Source organism: Mobula hypostoma, chromosome 14 (assembly GCF_963921235.1).
Source record: "Mobula hypostoma chromosome 14, sMobHyp1.1, whole genome shotgun sequence".
Lineage (NCBI taxonomy): Eukaryota > Metazoa > Chordata > Chondrichthyes > Myliobatiformes > Myliobatidae > Mobula > Mobula hypostoma.
The window spans coordinates 5,593,707-5,619,619 of record NC_086110.1 but is presented as its reverse complement, the minus strand read 5'-3'; the positions used below and the strand labels follow the sequence as shown (position 1 = coordinate 5,619,619).

At 43.6% G+C, this 25,913-nt stretch overlaps 1 protein-coding gene across 2 annotated transcripts in view; it reads right to left on the bottom strand.

Annotated features, from left to right (window-relative positions):
* Nucleotides 1–1,708: 1,708 nt before the first annotated feature.
* LOC134356069 (L-fucose kinase) overlaps nucleotides 1,709–25,913 on the bottom strand; it is a 370,621-nt gene continuing 346,416 nt past the window's right edge. For both annotated transcript variants that reach the window (XM_063066612.1, XM_063066613.1), the window contains exons 19-24: nucleotides 24,381–24,524; nucleotides 21,488–21,607; nucleotides 15,981–16,168; nucleotides 9,687–9,786; nucleotides 6,723–6,946; nucleotides 1,709–2,567 (exon numbers count right to left, since the gene is read on the bottom strand). In XM_063066612.1, the coding sequence (XP_062922682.1) occupies nucleotides 2,490–2,567; nucleotides 6,723–6,946; nucleotides 9,687–9,786; nucleotides 15,981–16,168; nucleotides 21,488–21,607; nucleotides 24,381–24,524 (854 nt within the window). In that variant the 3' untranslated portion in view covers nucleotides 1,709–2,489. The remainder of the gene's footprint in view (nucleotides 2,568–6,722; nucleotides 6,947–9,686; nucleotides 9,787–15,980; nucleotides 16,169–21,487; nucleotides 21,608–24,380; nucleotides 24,525–25,913) is intronic.

The following is a 25,913-nucleotide window of genomic DNA, read 5'->3' as shown; positions in this document are numbered from 1 at the left end:
TGATTCAGGAACAGCTTCTTCCCCTCTGCCATCCGATTCCTAAATGGATTTTGAATCTACCTCAGTTTTTTTAAATATACAATATTTCTGATTTTGCACATTTTATAAAATCTATTCAATAAACATAATTGATTTACTTGTTTATTTATTATAATGTTTTATTTTATTGATTTTTTTTCTCTTCGATATTATGTATTGCATTGAACTGCTGTTGCTAAGTTAACAAATTTCATGTCACATGCTGGTGATAATAAACCTGATTCTGATTCTGATTAGTGATTTTTTTTTTCAGATTGGCCTAGTTAAAATCCCCCAAGATGATGGTGAAGGCATTAGGGTGCACTGATTTCTGCATGGCGATCCCATTGCTCAGATCATCTGAAGCCTGATTGGTGTTGGCCTGAGGTGGAATGTATACTGCTATCAAAATGATCCTGGAAATATCCTGCTATATAGGTAGGTAAAAAGAACAGCACTTACCTGCTAGATATTTCAGGTCTGCTGAGAAGAATTGGGACAGCACTGATATATTTGTGCACCAAGAGGAGCTGATCATGAGGCATACTCCTCCACCTCTGCTTTTGAGAGACACTCTAGATCTATCCTGACGGTGCAAGGTAAACACGTCGATCTGAATCACTGCATCTGGTATGGAAGGGGTTAACTAGGATTCCATGAAACAAAGGACACACGTGGTCCTAATGTTCCCCTGGTTCAGCACCCTAGCTCTGAGATCATCGATTTTATTCACCAGAGACTGCATGTTTGCCACCAACCTCTCAAAACACTTCTTCACAGTGGATGTAAATTAAATTTTTATCCCTTTCGAAACTTTTTGTCTTTATTTATTCTGGAGACTTTTGTAATCTGTTCTGCACTTTTCTTCCCTTTTATTTTATCATCACTTTTCCAAACCGTTGAACCTACTATTTAGTTTAAAGACAAACTTCAACTCATCCCACTGACTGAAATCTTGTCCCATCATCTGCTTATCCTTCTTCACAGTCTCACTATACACTGCACCTATTGTCCCATCGTCAGCTCTATTACTCTGGTTGTTCTGTTGGTTTAAACCCACCACAACAGTTCTAGCAAACCTGCCCACAAGGATACTCGTACCCCTCAAGTTCAGGTGTAACCTGACCTTTTTGTACAGGTCATAAGTTCCCCAGAAGAGATCTCAATGATCCAGATATTTAAAACTCTGCCTCCTCCATCAATTCCTCATCTGCCAAATCAACCTACTCTTACCTTCACTAGCGCGTGGCATAGGTAGAAATCAGAGATTAATACCCTTGAGGTCCTGCTTTATATCCTTCCACGTGGCTCCCTATGTTCTGTCTTCAGGATCCTATCCCTTTGCCTACCTATGTCACTGGTACAATATGTACCATGACCTAGAAACATAAAAAACCTACAGCACAATACAGGCCCTTCGGCCTACAAAGCTGTGCTGAACATATCCTTACCGTAGAAATTACCTGGGGTTACCCATAGCTCTTCTGGCTGCTCATCCAGCCCCTTTAGAATGCTGTGGACCCGATCTGAGATGCCCTTGACCCTGGCACCTGGGAAGGGGGAGGGGGGGCAACATACCATCCGGGAGTCTGTGATGTCCACACAATCTCCTGTCTGCACCTCTTAACTGTTGTATTTGCTTTGTAAACTTACGCAAATAAAATGATGTGAGACATTTTATGTTTAAGAAAAAGCTGTAACAACTCATTTATTGAAATCCATCACAAAGTGAGGTAAAAGTACTTTACGTAATTACAAAATTATCCCTGACCCACCTCTTAAAGTGAACCCCAACTCAAATGTTGGTGGTGGCGAATTCTGTATGTTTCCACCAATTACCCTTTCTTATCAGTGATTCAACCAGCAAGTTAACCTTTAGGGAATCCCGTACGAGGGCTCCAGGTTCCTTTGCACTTCTGATTTCCGAATTTTCTCCCCATTTACAAAATAGCCGACGCATGTATTCCTTCTGCGTATGGAGTGCTCTCTCTCTCTTGTTGCACAGGCTTTCGAAGGTACACGTTTTCGTCTCGGTGGACACGGTTCATCGCTCCCTCATTATAAGTTGCCCAGCGTGTACCATGGCCAACATGACTCAGTAAAAATGTTTAATCCTTCTACTCCATTGTCGTTCTTGCTCTTTTTGTACAAAGCAGAAAGATCCTTTAACTTAACCCTGAACTATGAATCAAATTGCAAGCCACTCGCACTTCATTTGCTTCATCCCATCACTGTCTGAACTGTAGAAAAAGTATTTACTTCAGGTTAACTTCTTTTGATGTGTGAGGCAGCTATAGCAAAGTTCTGATTTATTTGTCATCTCATAAGAATTAACTATACAAACCAAAACTAATAATAACAGATGCCTTGAATTGTGATGTAAACAAGTCGTTTTCCTTAATTCATGATGGAACGTTTTGGTTGGTCAAGTAGAAACAGGTATCTTAGGTAAGTGGTGTGGGATATGAGTGTCAATCTGGTCCAGTCATGCGCACGGTGAGTCCTGTCTCATCAACTTCCACCTCATGGATGCTGAAGTTCCCCAAGCCCTGCAGTGAGGACAGAATTCATAGCCATTAGCATCTTTCTTCAATCTTCCCAACAAGTGAGTTCTCTGTAGATTCTCAGCTAGGATTCCAACTTGGGTAAGATAGGGAGCCTGGCACATTATGATACAAGATGGTTTTCAATACATTGCCATCAGACACGGGACAGCAGAGGATAGTAAGATATGGATTGTTTCACAGAAAGAGATTTTTAACTTTTAGGTTGGAATTTAGTATGAGGACAGAGCAGACCTCACTGGAAATGGAAAGTCAAAAAATCAGGGAGTGAGGCTGGGATTTGAAGGACAAGTTACCTTCTAAAAGATTTCTTTTGAATTTCTTTTGCTATCTACAGTCAGTTTGAAGGCAGCTCCTGTGGAGTCTGTCAGAACAGAGTTGATCCTTGCAGTGCCCCAAACCTGTTCCATCATCCAATTCTGTTGATTAGCCTTAAGCAAATTGCTCTGCCCATAACATCTAACCATTCTACATTTGTCAGCTAGTTTACTCCTTGTGTTTCTAGTGAAAGGGAATGTAAGTTATGTAATGCATCCTGTTCTGGTAGTGTAACCTCAGCAGCTTTCTGGTGCAACTGCTTTCTCTCTGCTCTCGCTGAAGGTGCTAACTTCAGAAGTTTCTGTTGGGATAGAGAGAATTATTCCCAGTTGCTCTGACACCCTCTGTTGGCTAGCTGAAAAGTGGGACTTCAAGGACATAGCAACAGCTTTCCCATTACTATGGATAATAAATATGACATGGGAAAATCCAAACAAAACAAAGAACTAAGTGACCACAACAGATTTGGGTGTGTGGGGGAGAGTGGGGTCAATGGGTGTATCACCGTAGAGTCTCACACTGCAGACTTTATCTAAGTCATTTGACTAGGGTCAGAGAGAAGATTATGTCCCTGGAGATGAAAGAGGTTGTGTGGAGCGGGAGGGAATGACGTCGGATGAAGAATAACTGGATGGAAGACAGGGATAGTAGCGGTGTGCGGGTGGGGGATGGTGGGGAGTTTATTGGTAGGGCTGGATAGAGGTTTGGAGGTCTAAAGTTTAAGAGTGTTGTTTTAGTTGTTTTAAAAAGATCTTTTGTAACAGTTGGGAGGTCAATGGGCATTGGAGAGGGAGTCAAACATTGGGCTTTGATTCTCTCTCTGAACCTTCCCTTCACCTTTCTACCAGCAAACCTTCACCACTTCAATATTCTCTCTCTGACATCCTTGATCCAATCCTCAATACTTTCCCTCCTACCTCCCCTGCAGTATTAGGACATCATGGAAGAAATTTGACTGAGTGCAACTCATTGTGGGCAGCAGCCTGGGGTTATTCAGCAGGCTCTGCCATGACTTACTGTGTGTTGAATTTGGGCATCCCTGAATTAGGCACTGTTCCACCACTCAATAAAATCAGGGCTGGTCTGTGTAATCTAACTCTGACGGTAGATCAATGAACATTGAACATAGAACAAGATCAATATTCCCTCCTGCATACCCCTCCATTTTTCTTTCATCCATCCATGATCCTATCTAAGAGTTTCTTAGGTGCCCCTAATGTATCTGCCTATACCACCACCCCTGGCAGGGTGTTCCGTGGACTTACCGCTCTCCGTAAAAAAAACATACCTCTGACATCCCCCTATACTTCAGTCCAATCATCTGAAAATTATGCTCTTTTGTATTTGCCCTTTCTTCCCCAGGAAAAGGTCGCTGGCTATCTACACTATGCCTCTTATCATCTTATACATCTCTATCAAGTCACCTCTCATCTTTCTTTGCTCCAAAGAGAAAAGCCCTAGCCTTAGCTCAGCGTTTTCTTATAAGACAAACTCTCTAAATCCAGACATAGACTAGAAATGTGTGGAGCAGCATGGAATAGAAGCATAATCCTGGTAAATCTTCTCTGCACCCTCTCTGAGCTTCCACATCATTTCTAAAATGAAGCAACCAGAACTGAATATAATACTTCAGGTGTAGTCTACCACGAATTTTATAGAGTTGTAACATTACCTCACAGCTCTTGAACACAATCTGAGTAATGCAGGCCCAAACACCATAATGGCTTCTTAACCACCCTATCAACTTGCACAGCAACTTTGAGGGATATATAGATGTGGATCCCAAAATCCCTCTGTTCCTCCACACTGCTAAGAATCCTGCCATTAACTCTGTACTCTTCCATCAAATTTGACCTTCCAAAGTGTATCACTCCACACTTTCCTGCATCAAACTCCATTTGCCATTTCTCAGCCCAGCTCTGCATCCTATCAAATCTCAATGTAACCTACGACAGTCTACACTATCCACAACACCAACAACCTTTATATCATCTGCAAACTTACAAACCCACCCTTCCACTTCCTTATCCAAGTCATTTATAAAAATCACTAAGAGTTGGGGTCCCAGAACAGATCACTGTGGAACACCACTGGTCACTGACCCCCAGGTAGAATATGTTCCAACTACAACCACATTCTGCCTCTGTGGAAAAGCCAATTCTGAATTCATGCAGCCACGTTTCACTGGATTCCATACCTCCTGACTTTCTGTATGAGCCTACCATGGTGAACCTTATCAAATGCCTTACTAAATCCATGTACAGTACACTACATCCACTGTCTTACTTTCAATCAATTGTTTTGTCACTTCAGGCTCGTGAGGCATGATCTGCCCCTCAGAAAGCATGCTGACTAACCCTAAACAGCCTATAATTCTCCAAACGCTTGTAAATCTTGTCTCTAAAAATCCTCTCCAATAGTCTCCAACCAGCACTGATTTAACACTCACTGGTCTATAATACCTAGGATTATCCCTATTACCTTTCCTGAACAAATGAATAACATCTGCATACTTCAGTTTTCTAGTGCTACTCCTGGAACCAGCGAGAACACAAAACTGATCACCAATCTCTTCTCTGAAGGATTAACCCTGCTTCCCTCTTCATAGCTTGAGCCAGCAGTGTTGAGTATTTGAGGCTTCCTGCACCTAACACCCGATCCTCTTCCCCCAGCAACCTCCATAACCTTTCAATAACCAAATCTATCGATCTCAGGTTTCACATTAACAAGCAACCACATTCAACTGCAAATTGCAGAAGTGAGTTCCAAATTTCTACCACCCTTTCTGTGTACAAGTAGCTCATATCTTTTACTCCTCAAAGCTCTGGCTCTTTGGTCTTCACAAGCAGAGCTTTCCCAGACTAGTGGAAGTAGTTTTTTTGTTTTCTGGCCTGCTGGTTCCCCTTACTATCTGGAGAAGTTTAGTCAAATCATATCTCTACCTTTTAAGTGCCAGATGAATATGCTTTTCATGGGAAATTTGTTGGTGACATTGCTCAAAGGCTGAGAGTAAAAAAGTTTCGCAAAAGACTTTAAGAGTCATACTTGTCCTTAATGATCAAGGTGCCCACCTGAGCTAGTGCCCTTTGTCTGTGTTTGACCCCTATCCCTATAAACCTTTTTTTTAATCAAAGAACTTACCCTAAAGGCTTTTAAATGTTGTAATTGTACCTGATTTATACCTCAGTTAATAGTTCAAGTTCAACTGTCATTTAACCATACATGAATACCCATGAATACAGCAAAACAAGACAGCTTCGCTCTGGGGCAAAGGGCAACACATAGTGCCAACAGTCACACAGATAGACGGTATTTGTAAAATATAGTCACACAAAAAACAGCTTGTTTCATATGTATTTATGTGGAAAACTTGTCCTTCAGGTGCCCTTTAAATCTATTCCCTCTCACCTTGACTCTGTGCCCTCTAGTTTTACACTCCCTTACCCTGGGGAAAAAGTTTGTGATATCCACCTTATCTACTACTCTCATGATTTTATAAACTTTTGTAAGTAACCACTCAGCAAGAACAGTCCCAGTCTACCCGCTGTTTCCCAAAACCTCAAGCCCTCCAGTCTCAGTAAAATCCCTGTGAAACTTTTCCACATCCTTTCCAGCTTAATGATATCCATCCTGTTAGCTGGAGACCAGCACTGCACACAGAACTCCAATGCTGGCCTCACTGACTTTAAATTGGACATCCCAACCCTTGTACATAATGCTCTGACCAATGAATATCTACTCATGTTTCCATTTTCAGGTCCCTGTGTTCTACGACATCCCCAGGGCCCTCCCATTTACTCTGTACACATTGTGTGTTCTTACCTCACTTGCTGTCAGTATCCTCTTGATTGCTTCTTTCTGCCGAGGTTTTCTGGTCAAGAGATAAAGGAAACCTCCACCTCCTGCCCCAGCCAAGCTCTGCCCATATACATGGGGCTGCAGGATTGTCATCATCTCCCGGACTGCCAGTGGCTCACACCCAGGAGCCATGCACTTCTTCTGTTGCCAGTAGGTATTCAAGCACCGTCCGATCCAGGAGAGGTCACCTATCAAATACACAAAGTGTACTTTGAAATAGGTAGTTTTTCTCTCTGCTGTTTTCTCCTCTTCCTCTCCTGAACATGCCAGCTGCAGCTGGGTATGAGAGCAAGAGTTGAAATTTAGCTTCCCCCTTCCCCCCCACACTCTCAAGATGTCCCAGCAGTTAATGCATGCTTGGCCGCCGTTAAAACATGTGAACATGAAGAGGAATTTTAGAAATATGTAATCATTTGAATTCAGCAATATAACTAATGAGGTAAACACATAATTACATGCATTAGGAGCAGAAGTAGACTACTTGGCTTCTCAGGTATGTTCCAACATTCAGTAGAATCTGACTGTAATTTCTGTTCCAGATTCCTGTCTCTATCTATCTCTGCACCTTCCTTGCTCGTCGAGCATCTATCTACTTGACTTAAGAATATTCAGAGTCTCTGCAGTTGGGACAAAAGAGGTGCAGACAATATAGGATTCCAAGCAATCCTAGCCTTTACAACATTTCCTCACAAAAAGTCTATTCCAGCTACTATTTTAATAAAAACACACGAAACATGCTGGAGGAACTCAGCGGGTTAAGCAACATCTATGGAAATGAATAAACAGCTGAAGTTTTCAGCTGAGATCCTTCATCAGGACTGGAAAAGGAGGAGGAAGAGGCCAGGTGTGGGGAGGTGGAGGGATAAAGTAAGAAGCTGGGAGTTGACAAGAGTGGCCAGCATGGGGAATTGAAGAAGATGAAAAGGGGAGGAGGTAAAATTACCAGAAGTTGGAGAAATCAATGTTCATGCCATCAGGTTGGAGGCTACCCAGACAGAATCTGAGGCGTTGCTCCTCCAGCCTGAGTGTGGCCTCATCATGGCAGCAGAGGAGGCCATGGACTGACATGTCAGAATGTGAATGGGGATTGGATTTAAAATGGTTGGCCACTGGGAAATCCTGCTTTTTGCGAATGGAACTTGACGAAGTGGTCCCCCAATCTAAGTTGGGTCTCACCAAAGTACAGCAGGTCACATTGGGAGAACCGGATACAGTAGTTGATCTCATCAGATTTGCAAGTGAAGTGTTGCCTCACCTAGAAAAATTATTTGGGGCCCTGAATGGAGATGAATGGGCAGGTGTAACAGTTCTTCCGCCTGCAGGGATAATTGCCAAGCGGGAGATTAGTGGGGAGGGACAAATGCACTAAGAAATCAAGAAGAGAATGATCCCTGCAAAGTTGGGGGGAGAATTGGGGGGGGGGGAATATAAAGATGTGTTTGATGATAGGGTCCTATGGAAGATGGTGGAAGTTACAGATAATGATGTGCTGGATGTAGAGGCTCATGGGATGGTAGGTAAGGACAAGAGGAACTCAATTACTACTAAGGCGAAGGGAAGGTGAGGTGAGAGCAGATATTTGGGAAATGGAGGAGACATGGGTGAAGGCAGCATCAATGGTGGAGGAAGGGAAATCCCATTCTTTGAAGAAGGAGGACATCTCTTATGTCCTGGGAGGAAAAGTTTCATCCTGGGATGAGATTCCGTGATGACGAAGAAACTGGGATAAGGGAAAGACATTTTTACGAGACAGTGGGAGGTGGTATAGTCTAGATAATCATAGGAATTGGTAGGTTTCTAATAGGTATTTGTTAACAATTTGTCTCCAGAGATGGAGATAGAGAGGATGAGAATGGGGAGGCAAGTGTCAGAAATGGACCAAGTGAATCCCCAATGACCAAGTGTTCTAGATGAGGTGTCCCCAATGTACACAGGGTTCTAGATGAGATCTCCCAAATGCACACAAGGTTCTAGATTAAGTCTCCTCAATGTACATGGTGTTCTAGATTAGCCTCCCCAATGTACACGCTCTAGATTAGGTCTCCCCAATATACACTGGAGCAGTTCCTCACTGCTTTTGTATCAATTGTCCCAGCATTAAGCAATAATATTTTCATAATTACTCGCAGTACCTGCACTAGTCTTTTATAAATTATCTACTTGGAACAGATCCCTCTGCTTCTCAGAGCTCTGCAATCTCTCACCTGTTGGATAATGTGCTTTTTTCAGTTTTCATAAACAAAATGGACAGTTTGACATTTTCCCACATTATATTCCACTTGCCTGCTCATTAGCCTATTCTCCATTTGTCCTGATGCAGGATCTTGACTTGAAATGTCTACCATCCCTCTGCCTCTATGGATGATGCTCAACCCACAGGATTCCTCCAGAATCTAGCATCTGCAGACTCTTGGGTCCCTCTTGTTTTTCTTTACATCTTAGCGTAGAAAGAACTCCAATTTGAATTAAATTATTCATGCTGACACGGAGCAGAGAAGTGTAGCCTACTCAACCCACAGTTCAGGGTGAATCCAGTGTAGCCCAGGATGGAGAGAAAGGCTGAAAGGACAAATTGTTTCAGGACCTTTTACTCCAGGGATGCCATGGTAGCACAACAATTAGTGCGACACTTTACAGCACTGACCGTAAGATCAGGGTTCAATTCCTGCTGCCGCCTGCAAGGAGTTTGTATGTTCTCCTGTGACCACGTCGGTTTCCCCTGCTGCTCTGGTCTCCTCCCACAGTCCAAAGACGCATGGTTAAGGTCAGTAATTTTTGTACATACTATGTTGCCTCTGGAAGCATGCTGTCATTTGTGGGCCGTCCTGCACAATCCTCACTGATTTAATCTGAAGCAAACGACACATTTCACTGTATGTTTCAATAAACATGACAAATAAAGCTAATCTGATCTCCAAACTAGCTTACCTTTGATAAAAGCTTGCGCACATTCCTCTGCATTCCTAACCAGTGCGTCTGTGTTCTGCACGATGCTGGGCAGCCTGGCATACCAATTCCTCAGCACGTCCTGTAAAGCAATCAAAACCATTGTGGAAACTTCCAACACCGGCTGTTTCTACCAGCCTTCAACCCAGCCCTTTGGCGGTCTCCTCCAATGCCACTCTGTCACTGTACACTAGAAGCTCCTGGTATACCCTCTCTGCTTTGTGCTGTCCAAGAATAGTATTAGGGTATAGGAGAACATTCTGCTTCATGAGCATATTCTACCATTTCATTTGATCGTTGTACCCATATTCCAAATGTTTTAACTGACTGCGGCATCTATCACGTTTTATGTGGGAGAGAATTCCATTCTAACATTGTACTTTTTGCTCCTGAACATGTTGGCTTCGCTGTGAGATTAAGGAAAGGTCCTTCTAATGACAGGAGTACTTTATTAGGTACACCTGTACATTAATGCAAATATCTAATCCACCAATCATGTGCAACAACTCAATTCATAAAAACATGCAGCCAAAGATCATAAGAACAGAATTAGGCCATTCAGCCCACTGAGTCTTCCCTGCCATTTCATCACGGCTGATCCATTTTCTCTCTCAAACCCATTCTCCTGCCATCTCCCTGTAAACTTTCATGCCCTAACTAATCAAGAACCTATTAATCTCCTCCTAAATACATCCAATGACTTGGCCTCCTGTGGCAACAAATTCCACAAATTCATCACCCTCTGGAAAAGAAACTGCTTCTAATCTCTATTCTGAATGGATGCCCTTCTTAGGCTGCATTCTCTGGTCCTAGACTCCCTCACTAAAGGAAAACTCCTCTCCACATCCACTCTAACTACGCTTTTCAATATTCAATATGTTTCAATGAGATCCCACTCATTCTTCTAAATTCTAGTGAGTACAGACCCAGAGTTATCAAACGCTCCTCATACAATAACGTTTCATTCCGGAATCATTCTCTTGAACCTCCTCTGAACCCTCTCCAATATCAGCACATCCTTTCTTAGGCCCAAAACTGCTCACAATACTCTTAAGTGAGGTCTCACCTGTGCCTTATAAAGCCCCAGCATTACATTCCTGCTTTTATATTCTAATCCTCTCAAAATGAATGCTAACATTGCATTTGCCTTCCTTACCGTTAACTCAACCTGCAAATTAACCTTTAGGGAATCCTACACAAGGACTCCTAAGTCCCTTAGCACCTCAGATTTTTGAATTTTCTGCCTATTTCAAAAATAGTCTACGCTTTTGTTCCTACTACCAAAGTGCATGACCAGACACTTACTGACAATGTATTCCATTTGCCACTTTGCCCATTATCCTAGTCTAAGGCCTGCTGCAGCCTCCCCGTTCCTCCACATTACCTGCCCCTCCACCTAACTTCGTATCATTTGCAAACTTGGCCAAAAAGCCGTCAATTTCATCATTGACATATAACGTTAAAAAAGTGGTCCCAACACCGACTACTGAGGAACACCCTAGCCCACCAGAAAAGGCTCCCTTTATTCCTACTCTTTGCCTCCTGCCGATCAGCGAATTCTCTATCCAAGCTAGTATCTTTCCTGTAATGCCACTTCTCAACCAGAGATCCCAGAGGTCCAGAAATACGAAGTCCTGCCCCTTGCATCAGTTCCTCAACCATGCATTCATCTGTCAAATCATCCTGTTCTTATCCCCACATGGTCAAGAGGTTCAGTTGTTGTTCAGACCAAACAGCAGAACGGGGAAGAAATATGATCGAAGTGACTTTGACCGTGGAATGATTGATGGTGCTAGTGGTTTGAGCATCTCAGAAACTGATGACCTCCTGGGATTTTCATGTACAATAGTCTCTAGGGTCTACAGAGAACGGTGTGGAAAGCAAAAAAAAAAAATCCAGTGAGCAGCAGTTCTGTGCTTACTAATGAGAGAGGTCATAGGGGAAATGGCCAAACAGGTTCAATCTGACAGTAACACAAACAACCCCGGGTACAAACTGGTGTGCAGGAGAGCACCTCTGAATATATGACGCGTTGAACCTTGAAGTGGATGGGCTACAGAGGCAGAAGACCATGAACATACAGAAATACCTTCTGTACCTGATAAGTGGCCACTGAGTACGTACTAGCTTGAGATTCATTTTCTTGTACACGTTTACAGGAAAGTAAGAAACTCAATAGAATTGATGAAAAACTACACACAACAAAGACTGACAAACAACCAGTGTGCAAAAGGAGACAAATGGTGCAAATAATAAAAGGAGTAAATAAATAACACTGAGTTGTAGAGCCCTTGAATATGAGTCTATAGGTTATGGAGTCAGTTCAGGAGTGAGGTGAGTGAAGTTCAGGAGCGTGATGGTTGAAAGTTAGTAATAATACCCCAACCTGGTGATATGGGACCTAAGGTTCCTGTACCACCTGCCTGATGATAGCAGTGAGAAGACAGTATAGCCTGGATGATGGATACTGCTTTTTTGTGGCAGTGCTGCTTGTAAGTGTGCTCAGTGGTAGGGAAGTCATTGCCTGTGATGGACTGGACTGTATCCAACACTTTTTGTAGGCTTTTCTGTTCCTGGGCATGAGTGTTCCATACAGGGCTGTCATGCAACCACCCTCCACTGTGCATCTATAGAAGTTTGTCAGAGTTTTAGATGACATGCTGAATCTACACAAACTTGTCAGAAAGTAGAGGCACTGTCATGCCTGCTTTGTGATGGCAGTCATTTATGTGTTCAGCCAATAAGGCAACAGCAGGAAGTTTAACAGAACATTGGGGATGATCTGTCATTCAATTACATCATGGCTGATCTAAGGCTTAATATGTGAGGAACATCTGTACTTGATGGAACTCAGAAGAATAGTGGATTGGGGTGGGGGGGAGATCTCATGTAAACCTATTGAATATATATTGAAAGACCTGGATGGAGTAGGTGTGGAGAGGATGTTTGCGTCAGTAGGAGAGTCTCGGATCCCAGGGCAGAGCCTTAGAATAAAGGGAGTTTCTTTAGAACTCAGACGAGGAGGAATTTCTTCAGCCAGAGAGATAAGGTGAATGAGGGAATAGGAATGGGAATGGTGAAGTGGGGGGGCATTACTGGATGTTCATACCCTCAGGTTTTAGAGGTTTTCCAGATGAAATGTAAGGTGTTGCTCCTCCCAGCTGAGTGTGACCTCATCGCGGGAGCAGAGGAGGCCGTGGACTGAGATGTCGGAATGCCAATGGGAAATTGTAGGTGGTCGCTGGGAGATCCTGCCTCTTCCAGCAGATGGAGCGTAGTTGCTTGGCGAAGTGATCTCCCAGTCTCCCAATCCATGTCGGGTCTCACCGATATACAGGAGGCCACACTGGAAACACCGGATACAGTATATGACCCCAACAGACTCACAGGTGAAGTGTCGCCTCACTTGGAAGGACTATTTGGGGCCCTGAATTTTAGTGAGGGAGGAGAAGTAGGTGCAGGATTGGCACTTGTTCCACTTACAAGAATAAGTACCTGGAGGGAGATCAGTGGGAAGGTTTGAATGGAGAAGGGGGTTGCATAGGGAGCGATCGCTGTGGAAAGTGGAAAGTGGGGAAGAGTGAAAGATGTGCTTGGTGGTGGGATCCCACTGGAGATGGCAGAAGTTATGAAGAATTATCTGCTGGACTCGGAGGCTAGTGGGATGATAGGTGAGGACAAGAGGAACCCTATCCCTGGTACAGAAGAATGGGGTAAGGGCAGACGTGAGCAAAATGGAAGAGATGTGGCTGAGGGCATCATTAATGATGGAGGAAGAGAAGCCCCTTTCCTTTGAATAAGGAGGATATCTCATTAGTTCTGGAATGAAAAGCCTCATCCTGAGGGCAGATGCGGCAAGACGAAGGGATTGAGAGAAGGGGATGGCGTTTTAACGAGTAACAGGGTAGGAAGAGGTATAGTCCATGTAGCTGTGAGAATCAGTGGGTTTATAAAAGACATCGTATATAAACTGTCTCCAGAGATAGTGACAGGGAGCATACTTGGCTCCAGTGGTCAGGGCACTAAGTGCAGGAGTTAGAAGGTCATGTTACAGAGTACAAATCGTTGATGAGAACACACTTGGAATACTGTGTGCTCTTCTGCTTGGCCACCTATAGGAAGAGGTTACTAAGCTGAAAAGATTCATCAGGATGTTACTGGAACTGGGGCTGGGTGATTGAGTCATTAGGAGATAGGCTGGGACTGTTTTCCCAGGAGTAAAGGAGGCTGGGGGTGACCGTATAGAGATAAGGTGAATGTTCACAGACTGTTTCCCAGGGTAAGGGAGTCTAAAACTAGAAGGTATAGGTTTCAGATGAGGGGGAAAAGATTTAAACCGTGGTGATGTGGGTACAGTTACAACACGTAAAATACATCGGGACAGATACAGGGGTATGAAAGGTTTAGAGGGATGTGGACCAAATGCAGGGAAATGGCACTGGCTCAGGTACAGTACTTGATCAGTGCTGCAGGACTACGACTCCTATCCAGTTGCCTCCCCGCTTCATGAAGCACATTCCCAACATTAACCACTCACTGGCTAAAAAACATTTCTTCATTTTTGTTGATCCTTCTGTGTTCCTTACTTGTTGACCCTTCTACCAAAGGCAACATTTTGTTCTACTAACTGCCTGTTTCATTTATAATATAAATGTCTCTATCGAATTTCATCACGTTTTCTGTTCCAAGGAGAAGCATGATGGCTTTTCCAGACAATCTGCTGAAGTGCCCTTTTCCTGCAGTCAGTAAATCCACACATCTCCAGGGATTTCACACCTTTCCGAAGTGTGGCAGGCAGAAATGAACACAGAAATCCATAATGGCCCGTCAGTCCCCCAATCCCCAGTGTAGATTGGGTCAGCACACTTTGGGAAGCAAATCATAAACAGAAGAAAGTCTGCAGATGCTGGAAATCCAAGGCAACACACACAAAATGCTGGAGGAACTCAGCAGGGCAGACAGCACCTGTGGAGCTGAACAAACAGTCGACGTTTTGGGTCAAGACCCTTCTTCAGGACTGGAAAGGCAGGGGGAAGGTGCCAGAATAAAAAGGTGGGGGAGAGGAAGGAGGATAGCTGGAAGGTGATAGGTAAAACCTGGTGGATGGGAAAGGTAAAGGGCTGGAGAGAAAGGAATTTGATAGGAGAGGAGGTGTGGCACCGGGGGGAGGGGGAGGGAATTTTTTTACCAGAAGCAGTTGATATTCATGCCATCAAGTTGGAGGCTACCCAGATGCACTATGTGAAGACTGTGATTAAGCTAGAGAGGGTGCAGAAGAAAATCATAAGATGTTCCTGGGTTGGAGAGCTTGAGTTATTAGGAGAGATTGGATATGCTGTGTTCCTGGAATGAGGGCGGCTGAGAGGTGACATAATAGAGGGATTTAAAACGAAGAGAGCCGCAAGTTAATGTTGCAGTCTAAAAAACCCTCGTTACACACATTTGGGATATTGTGTTCAGTTCTGGACACTTCATAATGAGTATGTCTTCTGAGAAGAGGTTCAGTGAGCTAGAACTTTTTTCCGTTGAAGTGAAGGAGGATGAGAGATGACTTGATGTAAGTGTACAAGATGATAAGGGGCACAATTCAAATAGACAGCCAGTGACCTTTTACCCAGGGAAAACAGATAATACAAGGGGGCATAATTTTGAGGTCACTGGAGAAAAGTACAGGGGTATGTCAGAGGTACTCTTTTTACACAGTGCTGGTGGTAGAGGCAGATACATTAGGGACGTTGAAGGAACTCTTAAATATGCAGATAGATGGTTGAAAAATTGAGGGCTATGTAGGAGGGAAGGGTTAGATTGATCTTAGAGTTGGTTAGAAGTTCAGTATAACATTGTAAACTGTGCTGAAGAGTTTTATGTTCAACCTTCTCAGAGAGGCATAGTCAGTCTAGAATGCTAGGGTCTGCTTCCCAGCAGCGGGGAGTAAAAATAAAGAGAGGGAGCAAGTTTAAAGAGGATCTGAAATAAATTTTCCCCAGAAAGGGTAGATTGTATTTGGAATGAACTGCCAGAGGAGGTGGTGGAGGCAGGAACAGTAACAACATTTAAGAGGCGTCTGGACAAGGTACCTAAGCGAACATAGTGTAGAGTGTATGGATTTGTGATGGGTTGAACGGTCTGTTTCTGTGACTTTATGAGGATGGCTGTTTTACACTCAAACAACAGGGATGTGAAAACCAGCATGACGTGCAGTCCCTGAAGACGGGTGAGAGAACGGTCGAGAGCTTGGGGCTGCACAGGCTGCAATTCGTGAGGTGAGGTGCTCACCTGCAGGATGTTGCGGGCCAGCCGCGTCTTCCCCGTGTACACCAGCAGCAGGTGGTCATTTAGGGTCCGCACAAACTCGCCCGTCACTGGGATCCGTTCAATGTCCACTTGGAGAGGCAGCTGGGGCTTGGAGCAACTGAGCTTGATCCCCGGCACCAGCCCTCCGACCTGATCCTGCCAACCTCCACCTGGAAAAAGGAAGGGGGGGGTTGCAGTGACAAAATGTCGTTCACAACTGCCCAATGTTCCCAAGTACATTAACTGCTAGTAATGCATTTCTGAAGGCTACTCACTGTAAAACATGAGGTACAGCGAGGAAGTACACACACACTGAGTAAAAATGATAACTCTTGGACTGATGGTCTACAATACAACCAGTCTCCTAATGAACTCACACTGAATGCCATAACAGGCCAATAGTCTGATAAATACACTCAAAATGCTGAAGGAACTCAGTAGTCAATGTATCAGACCCAAGGCCTTTCATCAGATCTGTTTATTCCCTCCACAGGTGCTACCTGACCTGCTCAGTTCCACCACGTTTTGTATTTGTTGCTTTGGATTTCCAGCATCTGCAGAATCTCTTGTTTATCATCAGTTTGTTTAACACCCATTTTAGCCAAGATGAATCTTTACCCCATTGGTTAAGACATAAATATCACTGAGGAAACCTGTGAAAATATTCTGCTTGAATAATGCAGAGATCTTTGAGGTTAGAGCAACTAGAGAGACCTTGGTGTAGAATCAAGAGCCTGTAGTACAGAATAATAAGACCACAAGATATTGGAGAGACTTCTGCCATTTGGAGCATTCAGCCTGCTCCGCCATTCTTTCAGGACCAACTTATTTCCCCCTCTCAAACCCATTCTCATGCTTTTCTCCTTAATCTTTGAAAAGAGGGGCCAAATTTGCACGTGTATGTTTTGGAAGGCTGCAGTACTGTTGTGGGGCTGGTTTAGAGGACTTGGAGCCCTGTGCCATGCAGTTGCTGGTACACAGCATTCCTTTGTTAGTTAGAGAAACACAATGCCCTAGATCAAGGCCCAAGGTTTCCCAATTGTTTTTATGCCATGGACCAAAACCGTTAAGCTTCCTGCGCCCATGTTAAGCTTGTCAACTTCATCAGCTTTGCTTCCAATTTCCCCTCTGCCCTCAAGTTTACTTGGTCCATTTCTGACATCTCCCTCTCCTTTCTCGATCTCTCTGTCACCATCTCTGGACTCATTCTATCCACTGATATCTTTTATAAACCCAATGACTCTCACAGCTATATCTCTTCACACCCTGTCACTTGTAAAAATGCCATCCCTTTCTCTCAGCTCCACCATCTCTGCTGCATCTGCTCTCAGGATGAGGCTTTTTATTCCAGAACTACTGAGATGTCGGTGGTGGGGAAACTGCTGGAGTCAGTTATCAAGGATGTGATAACAGCACATTTGGAAAGCGGAGAAATGATCGGACAAAGTCAGCATGGATTTGTGAAAGGAAAATCATGTCTGAAGAATCTCATAGAATTTTTTGAGGATGTAACTAGTAGAGTGGATAGGGGAGAACCAGTGGATGTGGTATATTTGGATTTTCAAAAGGCTTTTGACAAGGTCCCACACAGGAGATTAGTGTGCAAACTTAAAGCACACCGTATTGGGGGTAAGGTATTGGTGTGGGTGGAGAATTGGTTAGCAGACAGGAAGCAAAGAGTGGGAATAAACGGGACCTTTTCAGAATGGCAGGCGGTGACTAGTGGGGTACCGCAAGGCTCAGTGCTGGGACCCCAGTTGTTTACAATATATATTAATGACTTGGATGAGGGAATTAAATGCAGCATCTCCAAGTTTGCGGATGACACGAAGCTTGGCGGCAGTGTTAGCAGTGAGGAGGATGCTAAGAGGATGCAGGGTGACTTGGATAGGTTGGGTGAGTGGGCAAACTCATGGCAGATGCAATTTAATGTGGATAAATGTGAAGTTATCCATTTTGGTGGCAAAAATAGGAAAACAGATTATTATCTGAATGGTGGCCGATTAGGAAAAGGGGAGGTGCAACGAGACCTGGGTGTCATTATACACCAGTCATTGAAAGTGGGCATGCAGGTACAGCAGGCGGTGAAAAAGGCGAATGGTATGCTGGCATTTATAGCGAGAGGATTCGAGTACAGGAGCAGGGAGGTACTACTGCAGTTGTACAAGGCCTTGGTGAGACCACACCTGGAGTATTGTGTGCAGTTTTGGTCCCCTAATCTGAGGAAAGACATCTTTGCCATAGAGGGAGTACAAAGAAGGTTCACTAGATTGATTCCTGGGATGGCAGGACTTTCATATGAAGAAAGACTGGATGAACTGGGCTTGTACTCGTTGGAATTTAGAAGATTGAGGGGGGATCTGATTGAAACGTATAAGATCCTAAAGGGATTGGACAGGCTAGATGCAGGAAGATTGTTCCCGATGTTGGGGAAGTCCAGAACGAGGGGTCACAGTTTGAGGATAGAGGGGAAGCCTTTTAGGACCGAGATTAGGAAAAACTTCTTCACACAGAGAGTGGTGAATCTGTGGAATTCTCTGCCACAGCAAACTGTTGAGGCCAGTTCATTGGCTATGTTTAAGAGGGAGTTAGATATGGCCCTTGTGGCTACAGGGGTCAGGGGGTATGGAGGGAAGGCTGGGGCGGGGTTCTGAGTTGGATGATCAGCCATGATCATAATAAATGGCGGTGCAGGCTCAAAGGGCCAAATGGCCTACTCCTGCTCCTATTTTCTATGTTTCTATGTCTATGTTTCTATGTCCTCCTTCTTCAAATAGAGGGGCTTCCCTTCTTCCACCCTTAACGCTGCCCTCATCCGCATCTTTTCCATTTCACACACATCTGCCCTCACCCTATTCTTCTGCTGCCATGCAGCAACAGGATTCCTCTTGTCTTCACCTACCACTCCCACCAGCCTCCGCGTCCAACACCTAATTCTTGGTAACTTCTGTCATGTCCTACGGCAGGGATCCCCAACCTTTTTTGCACCACGGACCGGTTTAATATTGACAATATTCTTGCGGACCAGCCAACGGGGGCGGGGGGGGGGGGGGTGTGTTAATCATGACCGGAATATAGGTGATAAGTCAACTATAAGTCACTTATAAGTGGCTAATACACTCAATTTAATTTCTAAAAGGGTTTATCTAACGAATTTAATATTAAACACACAACGCATATTTTCCTTGCATGAATATAGTGATAAGTCAATTGTAAGGGGGTTCCTTATGTCCAGTCTATTCTGCAATTTAGTTTTCATTGCATTCATTGCAGAAAACTCCGCTTCGCAGAGATATGATGTTGGAAATGGAAGCAACGTTTTCAGTGCTTTCGTGGCTACCTCAGGACTTTGATCCAGAATGCCGGCAGAGATGTTATGTCAAACATACTTTTCAGCCCGCCGTCATTTGCAAGCTCGAGGAGTTGATCTCTTTCCCGCGCTGACACGGATGACGCGCGGGTAATGACCTCACGTGCGTTCAAGCTCAACAGTGCGTGACAGGGAATGAGGAAAGGTGCAGCTGACTCATATCGCCAAATCATATCGTTCCCTCGCGGCCCGGTAGTGCATGCTCTGCGGCCCGGTGGTTGGAGACCGCTGAGCAAGAGGATAAGGCATGAGAGAATAGGACCAATCAAGTGCAACAGTGGAAAAGTGCGTATGGAACCAGAGGAGATGGCAGAGGTACTTAATGAATACTTTGCTTCAGTATTCACTATGGAAGGATCTTGGTGATTGTAGTGATGACTTACAGCAGACTGAAAAGCTTGAGCATGTAGACATTAAGAAAGAGGATGTGCTGGTGCTTTTGGAAAGCATCAAGTTGGGTAAGTCACCAGGACCGGACGAAATATACCCAGGCTACTATGGGAGGCAAGGGAGGAGATTGCTGAGCCTCTGGTGATGATCTTCGCATCATCAATAGGGACGGGAGAGGTTCTGAAGGATTGGAGGATTGTGATGTTGTTCCTTTATTCAAGAAAGATAGTAGAGATAACCCAGGAAATTGTAGACCAGTGAGTCTTACTTCAGTGGTTGGTAAATTGATGGAGAAAGTCCTGAGAGGCAGGATTTAGGAGAGGCATAATATGATTAGGAATAGTCAGCATGGCTTTGTCAAAGGCAGGTCATGCCTTATGAGCCTGATTTAATTTTTTGAGGATGTGACTAAACACATTGATGATGGTAGAGCAGTAGATGTAGTGTATATGGATTTCAGCAAGGCATTTGACAAGGTACCCCATGCAAGGCTTATTGAGAAAGTAAGGAGGCATGAGATCCAAGAGGAAATTTCTTTGTGGATCCAGGAATGGCTTGCCCACAGAAGGCAAAGAGTGGTTATAGACGGGTCATATTTTGTATGGAGATCGGTGACTAGTGGTGTGCCTCAGGGATCTGTTCTGGGACCCCTACTGTTCGTGATTTTTATAAATTGGCCTGGATTAAGAAGTGGAGGGATGGGTTAGTAAGTTTGCTGATGACACAAAGGTTGAAGGTGTTGTGGATAGTGTGGAGGGCTGTCAGAGGTTACAGCGGGACATTGATAAGATGCAAAAATGGGCTGAGAAGTGGCAGATGGAGTTCAACCCAGATAAGTGTGATGTGGTTCATTTTGGTAGGTCAAATATGATGACAGAATATAGCATTAATGGTAAGACTCCTGGCCGTGTGGAGGATCAGAGGGATCTTGGGGTCCAAGTCCATAGGACACTCAATGCAGCTGCGCAGGTTGACTCCGTGGTTAAGAAAACATATGGTGTATTGGCCTTCATCAATCGTGGAATTGGAGAAGTAATGTTGCAGCTATATACCACCCTGGTCAGACCCCACTTGGAGTACTGTGCTCTGTTCTAGTTGCCTCACTACAGGAAGGATGTGGAATCCATAGAAAGGGAGCAGAGGAGATTTACGAGGATGTTGCCTGGATTGGGGAACATGTCTTATGAGAATAGGTTGAATGAACTCGGCCTTTTTTCCTTGGAGCGGCAGAGGATGAGAGGTGACCTGATAGAGGTATATAAGATGTTGAGAGGCATTGATCGTGTGGATAGTCAGAGGCATTTTCCCAGGGCTGAAATGGCTTGCATGAGTGGGCACATTTTTAAGGTGCTTGGAGGTAGGTACAGAGGAGATATCAGGGGTAAGTTTTTTTACGCAGAGAGTGGTGAGAGCATGGAATGGGCTGCCGGCGATGGTGGTGGAGGCGGATACGATAGGGTCTTTTAACAGACTCCTGGATAGGTACATGGACCTTAGAAAAATAGAGAGCTATGGGTAATCCTAGGTAATTTCTCAGGTAAGGGCATATTTGGCGCAGTCTTGTGCTGTAGGTTTTGTATGTTTTTGAGCTGCTGAGTTCCTCCAGCATTTTGTTTGTGTTGCAATGAACAACTTGTCTATCGTAGAATTGGCCACTTTAAAGGAGTTGCCTGGATCAAGTCCCCTGATAATCACGAAGCCTAGATGTCTGGGATGTCGCGCTGATTACCTGTGGTCAGGATCTGCTCCAGATGAAGAACAATGTGGATCATGGAGGCAGTATCACAGGACTTCCCAGCAGCCGAGATCAGGGCTGCCACGATGGCACCTGCCAGGATGCTACTTGTACCTAGGAAAACAAAGAGGGAACAATCTGACAATTACTGCAATGAACCCTTAAACGTTCATTGTATCATTAACGATCAAGGGTCAGTCACCACTACTAATTGTTTGTCAAATAAGGAGAGTAGCGCAGTGACACAGCTAGTGAGCTGCCACCTCACAAGTCCAGGACCTGGGCTCAACCCTAAACTTGGGCACTGTTCGAGTGGACTTTGCCCGCTTTCCTCATTACTGCTTTGTGCTTCCTCCGGGAGCTTGAAGGTAACTCTGCAAATCCCAAATACATGCAGGTTGGTGGGACAGCTGTAAATTGACCCCCAACCCACCCCTGTGTACAGCTGAATATAAGGAGAATAAAATGGGATTAGTATATACAGTATATACACAGGTAGTGTGGTTTAGAAGAATCAGAAATTATCTCAGTGAAACATTCAAAAAGCTATGCGACTTGGTTGGGGAGATGTGAGTTGGTCTATCTTTGACTGGAGTCATATTCTCAGGATAATGGGCTTGACAGTCAGCACAGATGAGAATCTTTGGAATTCTCAACCCAGGATGCTGCGGAGGTCTTGTCCCAGGATCTCAGTCAGTACAGATTAAGGGAGGTTATAGGTTAAGGGAGTATGGGGAAGGTGGTTCTGAGATGACCACAAAGGGCGTGAATGGCCATGTGCTGCTCCCATTTCTACGCTTCGCTCAGTTCACATTGCTGCTGGTTTGCTTCCCACAGATACTTGAATGTATCCTCCAATTTTTACCAGAGGCTTGGAGCCACACATGAAAATTTATGAAATACACTTGGTACAAATTGACTTCAATTGACTGGTGGTTGAATATCTCATAAACTGCTGATCTGCTGAGATTTTTGTGCACAACAGTCTGGAGAGTTTATAGGGAATAGGGTGTGAAAAAACATCCTGTGAGCAGCAATTCTATGGGCAAAAATGCTTTGTTAATGAGAATGGGCACTAGTTCAAGCCGACAGGAAGGTGATATAACAGGCGTTACAACAGTGGTGTGCAGAAGAGCATCTCTGAATGCACAGAACATTGAACCTTGAAGTGGATGGGCTTCAGCAGCAGACGACTGCAAACATTTCCAAAAGAGCAAGAATGCACATAGGTATAAAAAGGTTTTATATTTTGTTGCTTATTAATACCTGACCAAACATATTAAATGCTTTCAGTAGAGAGTCACTGTGATCACTTCCAGGCCTCTAGTGTTAGTGGCTGTCTGCTCTGAAACATCAAAGTCACTGTTCTATTACAGAGAGCCCTTTACTCACATGCTGGTATCTTGTCACTCTAGAGCTGATTGCTGTTTATAGGTATTAATACTTTTAAGATATTTGTGATTATTTAAAGAGGTGTTTTGTGGGGTCTGTGCCCCTTACTATTGGATGACAAGGATTATTTGTAATCAAATGACAAGATGTAATTTACATTCAGTGTGTGGTACAGTGACCTTGGCCAGGGCTATAAAACATAGTTGTCTGAGTTTGAGACAGTACAGTCAAAAAAACATACACTTAGTGGCCACTTTATTAAGTACACCTATAAACATTCTTGTTGATGCAAATATCTAATCAGCACATCATATAACAGCAACTGAAAGCATAAAAGCATGCAGATATGGTTAAGAGGTTCAGTTGTTGTTCTGACCAAACATCAAAATTGTCAAGAAATATGATACTGTATATGTGACATAGATTGTTTTTGTTGGTGCCTGATGGAGTGGTTTGAGTATCTCAGAAACTGCTGAACTTCTGGAATTTTCACATACAACAGTCTCCAGAGTTTACAGAGAATAGTGAGGAAAAAAACATTCGATGAGTGGCAGTTCCATAGGTGAAAATGCCTTGTTAATGAGAGAGAGATCAGAGAAAAATAGCCAGACTGGTTCAAGCTGACAGTAACCCAAATAACCACACGTTACAACAGTGGTGTGCAGAAGAGCATCTCTGAATGCACAACACGTCGAGCCCTGAAGTGGATGGGCTATAGCAGCAGATGATGAGAAGGTGGTACCTAATAAACAGCCACTGAGTACAAACCTCAACAAAGGCTCCTCCTCACATGTGGGTTTATAAGGTTCAAATACTTTAATCGAGCTGAAGAGTCACAGGCACATACTGAGATAATAGAGTTGAATAGAAAGCGAGAAATCAGGAAGGAAGAGCAGCTGTAGTTAGACTTGAGTTTTAAAAGCTCAATATAACAATGAGGTAAAGAAGATACGGGATGAGATATTTTGAAGAATGAGAGAAGAGCAGTGAATCTTGATTATAATACAGGATATATTGAAAAAAAATAAAGCGATAGGTCTACGAAGGTTCTCAGTCATCCAGGTCATTGTATATCGAGCAGTAGCAAATCAAGGCAACTGGACTTGCTGTGCTGTCGTGAAGACATTTCGCCGCTCATCTGAGAGGCTTCTTCAGTTCTGATCCATGGTGGTAGTTATAAACTGAAGAAGCCTCTCGGATAAGTGGTGTAACATCTTCTAGACAACACAGCAAGTCCAGCTGCCTCGATAAAGTGATAGGCAACTATCTTTTCTTACAGGCTTATCAAATGGAAGTATTTTCCCTTAAATTATGTTTTAATTTATTCAGTATCCAAGTGTTGGAGCATTAGAATTAAAAGTGTGCTGGAGCCACTGCAGATTAGTAGGATTAAGGGAAGGGAAGGAGAAATGGATTTCTAAGAGAGAAGGAAACCAAATTTATTTTTGGCGCCAGCAATAGCTGCTTGTCCCCAGGCTGGTCTGTGGTTACTCACCCATGCCAGATCCATGCGGCAGGCTGGACCAAGTATGAAGCTCAAAGCCTCCGCCAAACCCTGTCATCAGCTGATCCTGCAGAGACACCTGGGAGGGGTACTGGATGATTTCTGTGCAGATGAAGGCTGCCTTCAACAAAGCTCCTGTCAATAATGGTATATTTATTAAAAACACACAGTAACTCCAATATCTAAAATGATCCGTGGCATAGGTAGTCAGAGAATGTTTCCCACAGTGGTAATGTCAGATGCTAGGGCACCTAGCTTTAAGGTGAGGGCGAAAGCTGAAAGCAGAAACCTAAGGCAGGTTTATTTTTAAACAGAGAGAAGCAGGTGCTGGAATGTGCTGCTAGGGGAGGTGGTAGAGGCAGGATTGGCAGCAAGAGGCATTTGGACAGACACATGAACAGGCAAGGACTGGAGGGATATGGGCACGTACAGGTAGATGGGATTAGTTGAAACTGGCATCAAATGGCCTGTTCTATGTTCAGTTGTTCATTTCCAATATAAATTCCACAACAGCTAATTTACTAGCAGAGTTGTTTCATTTTAGAGATTGTGGCATCAATTTTAAGTCTAAAGGTAAGGACTTGTTATGATTCCCTCTAAATATTCAGTACTTCTCTTCATATCAATGCCTGTTGTGGACAAACTGATAGAGCTTCATTGATTAATTATTTTCACATCATCAACAGGTTGTATTTACATAGAGTCTTTAATACAGCAAAATATTCCAAGGCCCATTACTGTATCCAGGTAAGATTTAACAATGGGACACTTTAGGAGATATTAGTGCCAATGCCTTCACAGGTTAGGGATGCCTTCCATAGCTCAGCTGTCTAAGACGTGGACACCAATAGCTGATAAATTGCTTGGGTGTGAAAGTGGAGGAGCATAGCTACCCCATGGGATTGTCAGTGTTGGATCCTGATGTTTTTGCAATCCAAAGGTTCTTTGGAAGTCAAGAATGAGGCATAAGACTTATTGCTTTGCAATTTTATTAAATGTTACAAGAATGAATAATGAACAAATAAAGAGGAGCCAAGAGAACAACGATAGGAAAAAGAGAAGCAGTAGTTGTGGTTGTCTCATATCAGACTAGAGATAACAACATTCCAGTGATAACAAGTTACTTATAAAATAGCCAGATTCAAGTAGTGTGGCACCTACTACAGAACACTAAGTTTCTAGAAAAATACAAAAGCAACTGTACCATATTTACTGAACAATTACAGGTGATTATATAAAAATACGAGTGAGCATAGGAAAATGAAACTACAAGAAAAATAACAATTCTACACTCCAATCGAACAAAGGGCTGGAGGATAAAGGATGGTAAGGCTATCAAGTGATTTGAAAAGAGAGTTGAGAATTAGAAACTGGGATACCGTTTAACAACCAATGTAAGTTAACAAACCCATGACGACAGTTTGTAAAGGTCTGGGTATATAGATGACATACAGCATCTGAGCCAGGCGTGTACACAGTAACACTATATTCTACATTGCATAATGCTTTTTCCTTGTACTATCT